Source organism: Nerophis ophidion, linkage group LG28, assembly GCF_033978795.1.
Source record: "Nerophis ophidion isolate RoL-2023_Sa linkage group LG28, RoL_Noph_v1.0, whole genome shotgun sequence".
Taxonomy (NCBI): Eukaryota; Metazoa; Chordata; class Actinopteri; order Syngnathiformes; family Syngnathidae; genus Nerophis; species Nerophis ophidion.
The window spans coordinates 30863226-30873875 of record NC_084638.1 but is presented as its reverse complement, the minus strand read 5'-3'; the positions used below and the strand labels follow the sequence as shown (position 1 = coordinate 30873875).

At 42.1% G+C, this 10650-nt stretch overlaps 1 protein-coding gene across 7 annotated transcripts in view; it reads right to left on the bottom strand.

Moving 5' to 3' along the window:
- rapgef6 (Rap guanine nucleotide exchange factor (GEF) 6) overlaps positions 1–10650 on the bottom strand; it is a 341924-nt gene that overhangs the window by 44978 nt on the left and 286296 nt on the right. For all 7 annotated transcript variants that reach the window (XM_061891505.1, XM_061891506.1, XM_061891508.1 and 4 more), the window contains one exon: positions 4159–4399. In XM_061891505.1, the coding sequence (XP_061747489.1) occupies positions 4159–4399 (241 nt within the window). The remainder of the gene's footprint in view (positions 1–4158; positions 4400–10650) is intronic.

Sequence of the window (10650 nt, the reverse complement as noted above, 5' to 3'; positions counted from 1 at the left end):
GTGTATAAAAACGAATATGGAAGCTGGACAAATAAGATGCCAAAAACCAACGACTTTCATGTGGTATTAGACAGAAAAGAGGAACTTTTTTTTCTCCTCCATTTGAAAATGTGGACATTATCAGCACTATACTGTCTGATTCCAATCAATGCAAGTCATCAGAATCAGGTAATACACCAACTTATATTCTTGTCTTCATGAAAGATAGGAATCTATGTGTTAAAAATGTATGTATATTCATTAAAACACCTTTAACATTTTAACAAAAACGGCAAAAAATAAATAAATAAATTATATACTGTGTATATAGATAGATAGATAGATAGATAGATAGATAGATAGATAGATAGATAGATAGTTAGATAGATAGATAGTACTTTATTGATTCCTTCAGGAAAATTAAAATTCCAGCAGCAGTGTTCAGAGTTGAGATCAATTTAAATAAAAGTAAAAAGTAAATAATGGGGGTTTAAATGGAAACAAAAAAGAGAAATATTACAATGAGAATAAAAACTAAAAAGCAACAATGGGAATAACAATATAACAGTAAAATAAGAATATAACAAGACAAAGTAGGCAGTAGTGACCATGTTATGAAAACGTATTGCACTGTTATTGTTTTGCATCCCCTGTCATCCTAGTACCCCTCGCCCCCCGTCCCAGAGAGGAGTTGTACAGTCTAATGGCGTGTGGGACAAATTAGTTTTTGAGTCTATTAGTCCTGTAGGTTAATTGGCAACACTAAATTGGCCCTAGTGTGTGAATGTGAGTGTGAATGTTGTCTGTCTATCTGTGTTGGCCCTGCGATGAGGTGGCGACTTGTCCAGGGTGTACCCCGCCTTCCGCCCGATTGTAGCTGAGATAGGCGCCAGCGACCCCAAAAGGGAATAAGCGGTAGAAAATGGATGGATGGACAACTTCGGTCTTATTTTTTGCGCTTAAGAAACTTTTCTCTGACTTTATCTCCAGACTCCTTCTGTTTGTTTATTTCCATTACTGCCACAAGTGGTGGAAAAGGGTATTACAGCCGAGTACCTCTATGGACCACAGCTGAGAAGCAGTTGTTTTTTGACAGCCCTCTAGGGGGCGCTTGCAGTCTAATGGTTAAAAAGCACTGCTATGTTTCATTGATTTGTAAAAAAAAAAATGACACATACTTAAAGACAAATGTTCGGGGTCGCCCCCCGCGACCCCGAAAGGGAATAAGCGGTAGGAAATGGATGGATGGATAGTCCTGCACTTGGGATGAAGCAGTCTAGAACTGAACAGGCTCCTCTGGCTACTGATAACACTATGCAGAGGGTGACTGGCATCATCCAGGATGCTCACTAGTTTGTCAACAGTCCTCTTCTCTGCCACCGTCACCAGTGAGTCCAGTTTCATTCCCATTGTAGAACCGGCCCGCCTGATCAGTTTCTCAAGTCTGGAGCTGTCCTTCTTAGATGTACTGCCCCCCCAGCACACTACCATGTAGAACACAACACTGGCAACCACAGACTGGTAGTACATCCACAGGAGTTTTCTACAAATGTTGAAGGAGTGCAGTCTCCTGAGGAAGTACAGCCTGCTCTGTCCTTTCTTGTACTGGTGGTCCGTGTTAACAGTCCAGTCCAGCTTATTGTCCACCCAAACCCCGAGGTACTTGAACGAGTCCACGGTCTGTACCTCAACTCCCTCGATCACAATAGGTTGTGACCGTGGACTCCACCTCCCAAAGTCAATGACCAGCTCCTTGGTCTTTGATGGATTGAGCTGCAAGACGTTCGTGTGGCACCAGACAACAAAGTCCCTCACCAGATTCCGAAACTCCTCCTCTCTGCCGTCCCTGATGCACCCGACGATGGCTGTGTCATCCGCGTACTTCTGGGTGTGACACAGCTCTGAGTTGTAGCAGAAGTCAGCGGTGTACAGGGTGAAGAGAAGAGGGGCCAGCACCGTTCCCTGCGGTGCTCCGGTGCTGCTGATCACAGTGTCAGACGTGATGTCCTTCAGTCTGACGTACTGTGGCCTGTCGGTGAGGTAGTTTGAAATCCAGGCAACCAGGCAGGGGTCCACTTGCATTTTGTAGAGCTTGTCCTGAAGGAGGCGGGGCTGGATGGTATTAAAGGCACTCGAGAAGTCCAGGAACAGGATCCTCACAGTGCCATTTCCCTCATCCAGGTGTGAGTGGGCACGATGCAGCAGGTAAAGGATAGCATCCTCCACACCAACGCCTGCCTGGTACGCAAAGTGCAGGCTGTCCTGGGCATGTTGCACCTGTGGTCTGAGGAGGCTGAGAAAGAGCCGCTCCAATGTCTTCATTGGATGAGAGGTGAGAGCCACTGGTCCGTAGTCGTTCAGCTCACTGGGGCAGTTCTTTTTGGGAACTGGAACGATGCATGACGTCTTCCAGAGGGTGGGCACTCTTCCCAGCTGCAGGCTGAGGTTGAAGATCCTTTGAAGTGGTTCACTTAGTTCTGCAGCATAGGTCTTCAGGAGTCGGGGGCACAGCTTGTCTGGGCCTGCTGCTTTCCTTGGCTGTATATATATATATATATATATATATATATATATATATATATATATATATATATGATATGTGTGTGTATGTATATATGAGGTAGATCACCTCGACTTGGTCATTTATTAAGTAATTGATAAACGTTGAAAAACTTATTGGGGTGTTACCATTTAGTGGTCAATTGTAGGGAATATGTACTGTACTGTGAAATCTACTAATACAAGTTTCAATCAATCAATCAATGCCTACTGAGCCTATGGTGCTGTTAAGTTATTGTGGCACAATTTGCCTTAATTTTTTTATTTTTGTGTATTATTATTTAATATATATTATTGTTTTAGTTGCTTAAGAGATATTCCTGGCTATGAATTTGCTCATTGCTATTTTTATGTTTTTGTGCATTATTTGTTGCCGTAATCAGGTTACTCATCAGTTACTCAGTACTTGAGTAGTTTTTTCACAACATACTTTTTACTTTTACTCAAGTAAATATTCGGGTGACTACTCCTTACTTTTACTTGAGTAATACATCTCTAAAGTAACAGTACTCTTACTTGAGTAGAATTTCTGGCTACTCTACCCACCTCTGCTCACGAAGAAACTTTACAATGTATTAAATCCATAAACGGTTATAAAATCGTATCAAATGGTGAGTTATTGTCATGTAGAAAAATCCCGTGTTTTACCAATTTCCCTTTTACCAACATATACTATTAAAGTTAAAGTACCAATGACTGTCACACACACATACTAGATGTGGCGAAATTATTCTCTGCATTTGACCCATCACCCTTGATCACCCCCTGGGAGGTGAGGGGAGCAGTGGGCAGCAGCGGTGCCGCGCCCGGGAATCATTTATGGCGATTTAACCCCCAATTCCAACCCTTAATGCCGAGTGCCAAGCAGGGAGGTAATGGGTCCCATTTTTATGGTCTTTGGTATGACTCGGCCGGGATTTGAACTCACGACCTACCGATCTCAGGGCGGACACTCTAACCACTAGGCCACTGAGTAGTATTGATGTTTAAGATTTAGGGACGGCGTGGCGCAGTGGGAGAGTGGCCGTGCGCAACCCGAGGGTCACTGGTTCAAATCCCACCTAGAACCAACCTCGTCACGTCCGTTGTGTCCTGAGCAAGACACTTCACCCTTGCTCCTGATGGGTGCTGGTTGGCGCCTTGCATGGCAGCTCCCTCCATCAGTGTGTGAATGGGTAAATGTGGAAGTAGTGTCAAAGCGCTTTGAGTACCTTGAAGGTAGAAAAGCGCTATACAAGTACAACCCATTTATCATTTAAGATATTTTTACTTCAAATGAATATCGCCTCCAAACATCCTTGACTATGAATAATCGGTATCAGTATCGGTATTGAAAAAAACACATCGGTTGATCTGTAGTTTAAATGTTCTCCAATAAGCACACCATTTCTCCTGGTTTAGTCACGTTATTTAAAACTGTAAACAGGTTTGACTGTTGGCTACACAACAGCTAAGCAGACAATAGCACACAAGCTAGACATACGTAATGAGTAGAGCGGGGTAAAATAATCGATTTTGTTATCTATTATGGAAGTCTGACAACTTGTGTAAGTACGTAGGCCGATTTTAGCCGTTATAAAGTGGGATGTTTTGTCGACCCCATGATGCTCGCACGCTTACCTGCCGTTGAGCTGAATGCGGTCGGCCAGTTTGGAGAGCTGGTCGGGAAGGCGGCGTTGTTTGATGACGCCCTCGGGGCTGACGGACACCTCGCACAGCGAGTAGGTCTCGGCGCCCGGCAGGAGGCCGAACTCGTTGACGGTGTGGGCCACCACGTCCTTGGCGGTGGTGTCCTTGCTGATGATGATGTAACAGCTCTGCTGGTCGGCCTTGAACACGCGGATCACCTGGTCTGGCACGTCTGTGAGGAGAGACAGGAGAGTCTATGTGTGTGTGTGTGTGTGTGTGTGTGTGTGTGGTGCGCGACATCATTCAATCTCACCTTTCAAGCTACTCTTATGGATATGTTGAGTACTGTATTATGGACATATGTAAATATTAGGGGTGTAACGGTACGTGTATTTGTATTGAACCGTTTCGGTACGGGGGTTTCGGTTCGGTTCGGAGGTGTACCGAACAAGTTTCCACATGGACATATTAGGTAGCGCACCGCAGGTTGTGTAAACAAAGCAGAGCGAGGCACAACACACGGCAGGCTAGCAGCGACCGGGCTAGGACAACATGCAAAAGCCAGCGCTGGAAGACCCTCATGCCTCGTTAACATCTCCCGTTTGGGAACACTTTGGGTGCGCGGTGCGATACAACAATGGAAGACAAAGGTGTGCCGGCATTATTCAGCAGCAGTAGGGTACGCTTCTGCCAACACGTCAAACATGCTAACTCCTTTGAAGCGTCACCACCGCATTCAAGCAGCGTCTCCTCGGCGAGTCAGGCAGGGCTGAAGCAATAACAAATGTTTTTATAGCAGCAGATTTAAGACCATCCATCCATCCATTTCCTACTGATTGTCCCGTTCGGAGTCGCAGGGGGTTGCTGTATTGCATTGAAAACTAGATTTTGACCCACTTCTATGGTGGAAGAACAATAAGCCCATATTTCCTCTTACTGCCAAGTTAGCCAGGCTGGTGTTTTTAAACAAGTTGAAAAACGTATTGGGGTGTTTGCATTTAGTGGTCAATTGTACGGAATATCAATCAAGCAATCAAAAAAAGCACCTTATATGTAGAGAGTTTTTGTTAAGAAACCATTCTGAGCCTTATCTTGTTTTGTTTTTATTTTATATATGTTGACCACATTAACCCTGACAATGGACCCTGTGTGTATATGTATGTTATGCCATTGTTTACAAAATTGGTAAATAAATAACCCCAAAAATTTTATTTTGTTGTTTTCTTACTGTACCGAAAATGAACCGAACCGTGACCTCTAAACCGAGGTACATACCGAACCGAAATGTTTGTGTACCGTTACACCCCTAGTCAATACTATTAAATACTGTATTATGGATGTATATAAATACTGTATTATGGACATATGTAAATACTAGAGATGTCCGATAGTGGATTTTTTGCCGATATCCGTTAATCAGATATTGTTCAACCCTTAATTACCGGGAAAATGCTCTCCCTGAGATAATCCTAATATACCCACTACAATTATGGGAAATATTATACTTTGATTTTCACAAAGTGCATTATTTTTTTAATTAAAAAAAAAACAAAAAACAACAGCTACAAAAACAATGAAGGCACACAGCTTCAGTCCAGTGTGGGGGTGGGGGGGGGGGGGGGGGGGTATTGTAGTGTCCTGGAAGAGTTAGTGCTGCAAGGATGTTCCAGGTATTTGTTCTGTTGTGTTACGGTGCGGATGTTCTCCCGAAATGTGTGTGTCATTCTTGTTTGGTGTGGGTTCACATGGTGGCGCATATTTGTAACAGTGTTAAAGTTGTTTATACGGCCACCATCAGTGTGACCTGTATGGCTGTCGACCAAGTATGCCTTGCATTCACCCATGTGTGTGTAAACGCCACATATATTATGTTTGTATGGAGGAAAAGCGGACGCCCCTAATAATGTTGTCGGGGTGGAAATCGGGAGAATAGTTGCCCCGCAAGATTTTCGGGAGGGGCACTAAAATTCAGGAGTGTCCTGGGAAAATCGGGAGGTTGAAACCGATACCGATAATTTCCGATATTACATTTTAAAGCATTTATCGGCATCTCTAGTAAATACTATAAATAATGTATTATGGATGTATATAAATACTGTATTATGGACATATGTAAATACTAAGTAAACACTGTAGGACTGCTTGTATCGGACATTATATCGAACATTTAACATGCAAGCACATATAATCTGAGCGCACCGACATCCAATATCAGTCGAATCGAGACACCCGTTACTACTGTCCAACATTTCCTCCCTTGAATTGCATTTTTCTTCCACAGCAGATTTTTACCAACGTTACTTGTGAACATGCAGAAGACGACAGTGTGGACTGGAAGACAGGGTTGTGTCCAACAGCTTCGTTTTCTTGTCCCGCAACATAACCCCCCCCCCCCCCCAAAAAAGACAAATCGCATTAATGCTAGTAATTTGATTTGTCAACACAAAGCTGAGATGTCCTGAAGGTTGATTTTACTCCTTCAATGTTTTACTGATTTGCAAATGTGGAGCCACATTAGAATGGGTTTACATTAAATATCAAAACAACTATAAAAGTGGCCCCAAATCCTTTAAAGGGGAACATTTTTTTTTGATATAGCATTCATAATCCTTGTGTAAGACAAGAACACATATGTTTTTATTTTTTTAATAAATTCTAACTCCTAAATAAACGCTTGCAAAAGTCAGCTATTTGGTACATGGTGACCAGGAGATGGCAGTCAGACATAAAAATATATGTGTAGACTGCAATATGACACCAGTAAACAAAACCAAAACTTTAAATGTTCCATTGAAAATAAATAACATTACACACGGCGCTCAAAAATCTGTCAAAATGTTTTAGTACCACTTTGAAGCCGCACCGCTTGATGGATAGTCGGCCCATTACGGCTACTGTAGTCAGAGATACACGTATTACTATGGTGTGTGTATAAGGACCGCAAAACTGCACTCATTAGCAGACATATTATCTGGTGTTTTGTTTCACAATATTATGCAAAACTTACTTTTCTTACTTTCTGGTACCTGCTGGTGTGTATTTGGGATCTGTATAAGTCCTGAAAATTTGCGCAAGTCCGCCATTGCAGTCCGTGTCGATAAGCTTCATTCTATTACTCTATCGTCTGGTTATGGGACAAAGTAGCATAAAGTTCGGACTTATATCTCGCTATGGAAAGCTAAAACATACCGGTGTAGTGAGTTTGCATAATTCACTCAAGGAACGTTAGTTAATAGAGAGACTGTTTTTCACGGGACACATTCCTGATGTTGTTGTTGCGCCGTTGTTGATTTAAGTAAAGTCTTAATGTCATTAAAAGAGTTAGCGCCATCTTTTGACACTTCCTCCACATCCGTCCTTGCACGCTACACCGCTTCAAAAAAGAGAAGACGCTGTCTAAGGTGAGCCAGGTAAATAAGGCTGCCCACAAAACGGCGCATCCTGAAGAGACTGTCAGAAAGCGGCTTGAAGATGATCTGTAAAACATCATCTATGCAACATTTTGACCACCATTACATGTTATGTAGAGCAGTGTTTTTCAACCTTTTTTGAGCCAAGGCACATTTTTTGCGTTGAACAAATGTGGAGGCACACCACCAGCAGACATCATTAAAAAACAAAACTCAGTTAATAGTATAAAGTCGTTGTCGCAATTGTTGGATATGACTTTAAACCATAACCAAGCATGCATCAATATAGCTCTTGTCTCAAAGTAGATGTACTGTCACATCACACTGTGACTTATTTTGAGTTTTTTTGGTGTTTTCCTGTGTGTTGTGTTTTAGTTCTTGTCTTGCGCTCCTATTCTGGTGGCTTTTTCTAATTTTTTGGTATTTTCCTGTAACAGTTTCATGTCTTCCTTTGAGTGATATTTCTACTTTGTTTTAGCAATCTAGAATATTTCAGTTGTTTTTATCCTTCCTTGTGAGGACATTGTCGATTGTCATGGCATGTTGGGATGTATTTTGTGGACGCCGTCTTTGCTCCACAGTAAGTCTTTGCTGTCGTCCAGCATTCTGTTTTTCTTTACCTTGTAGCCAGTTCAGTTGTAGTCTCGTTCTTCACAGCCTTCCTTTAACTTCAATGCCTTTTGTTTATTTTTGGTTTAAGCCTTAGACACCTTTTTTACCTGCACGCTGCCTCCCGCTGTTTCCGACATCTACAAAGCAATTAGCTACCGGCTGCCACCTACTGATAGGGAAGAGTATTACACGGTTATTCTGCCGAGCTCTAGACAAAACTCAACAACAACACATCGTTTGCATACTACAATTACCGGTTTGCAAAACATATCTTAAACCAAAATAGTTGAAACTAGATAATCTCCCACGGCAAACCAGATTGTATTTCAGGGCCCACTAGTGGTTGAAAAAACCAAGGAAAGGTTTTACAGGTAGAAAAAAATCACAATAAGACCACTTTAATGCGCCTTTTGTATGAAAAAAAGACCTAAACAGACCCACTAACCTTATAAACCAGTGCGCCCTATGGTCCAGAAAATACAGTAAATGGGAGTATTTTTGGCGCTTTTATGGGCGCAACAAATAATCCAATTACAAACCCCGTTTCCATATGAGTTGGGAAAATATGTTAGATGTAAATATAAACGGAATACAAAGATTTGCAAATCCTTTTCAACCCATATTCAGTTGAATATGCTACAAAGACAACAAATTTGATGTTCAAACTGATAAACATTTTTTTTTGCAAATAATCATTAACTTTAGAATTTGATGCCAGCAACACGTGACAAAGAAGTTGGGAAAGGTGGCAATAAAGACTGATAAAGTTGCAGAATGCTCATCAAACACTTATTTGGAACATCCCACAGGTGTGCAGGCTAATTGGGAACAGGTGGGTGCCATGATTGGGTATAAAAGCAGCTTCCATGAAATGCTAAGTCATTCACAAACAAGGATGGGGCGAGGGTCACCAATTTGTAGGCAAATTGTCGAACAGTTTTAGAACAACATTTCTCAACGAGCTATTGCAAGGAAGTTAGGGATTTTACCATCTACGGTCCGTAAAATCATCAAAAGGTTCAGAGAATCTGGAGAAATCACTGCACTTAAGCGATGATATTACGGACCGTTGATCCCTCAGGCGGTACTGCATCAAAAATAGACATCAGTGTGTAAAGGATATCACCACATGGACTCAGGAACACTTCATAAAACCACTGTAAGTAACTACACTTGGTTGCTACATCTGTAAGCGCAAATTAAAACTCTGCTATCCAAAGCAAAACCCATTTATCAACAACACCCAGGAACGCCGCCGGCTTTGCTGGGCCTGAGCTCATCTAAGATGGACTGATGCAAAGTGGAAAAGTGTTCTGTGGTCTGACGAGTCCACATTTCAAATTATATTTGGAAACAGTGGACGTGGTGTCCTCCGGAACAAAGAGGAAAATAACCATCAGGACTGTTGTGAAGTGAAGTGAATCATATTTATACAGCGCTTTTCTCTAGTGACTCAAAGCGCTTTACATAGTGAAACCCGATATCTAAGTTAAATTTTTTTAAACCAGTGTGGGTGGCACTGGGAGCAGGTGGGTAAAGTGTCTTGCCCAAGGACACAACGGCAGTGACTAGGATGGCAGAAGCGGGAATCGAACCTGAAACCCTCAAGTTGCTGGCACGACCACTCTATCAACCGAGCTATGCTATAGACGCAAAGTTCAAAAGCCGGCATCTGTGATGGTATGGGGGTGTATTAGTGCCCAAGGCATGGGTAACTTACACATCTGTGAAGGCACCATTAATGCTGAATGGTACATACAGGTTTTGGAGCAACATATGTTGTCATCTAAGCAACTTTATCATGGACGCCCCTGCTTATTTCAGCAAGACAATGCCAAGCCACGTGTTACAACAGCGTGGTTTCTTAGTAAAAGAGTGTGGGTACTCTTCTGGCCCGCCTGCAATCCAGACCTGTCTCCCATCGAAAATTATGAAGCGTAAAATACGACAGCGGAGACCCCGAACTGTTGCCGACTGAAGCTCTACATAAAATAAGAATGGGAAAGAATTCCACTTTCAAAGCTTTAATAATTAGTTTCCTCAGTTCCCAAACTTTTATTGAATGTTTTCAAAAGAAAAGGTGATGTAACACAGTGGTGAACATGCCCTTTCCCAACTACTTCGGCACGTGTTGCAGCCATGAAATTCTAAGTTAATTATTATTTGCAGAAAAAAAAAAAGTTTATGATTTGGAACATCAAATATCTTGTCTTTGTAGTGCATTCAACTGAATATGGGTTGAAAAGGATGTGCAAATCATTGTATTCCGCTTATATTTACATCTAACACTATTTCCCAACTCATATGGAAACGGGGTTTGTATGTGCATTGTTAGCTGACTCTTGCTAGCATTTATTTAGGATTTGGAATGCATAAAAAAAGAAAGGCATATGCATAAGGACTGTGACTGCAGTTCCACTTTAACTTTTGTGTTCGGCACTTTATGGGGGGGGGGAAGAAA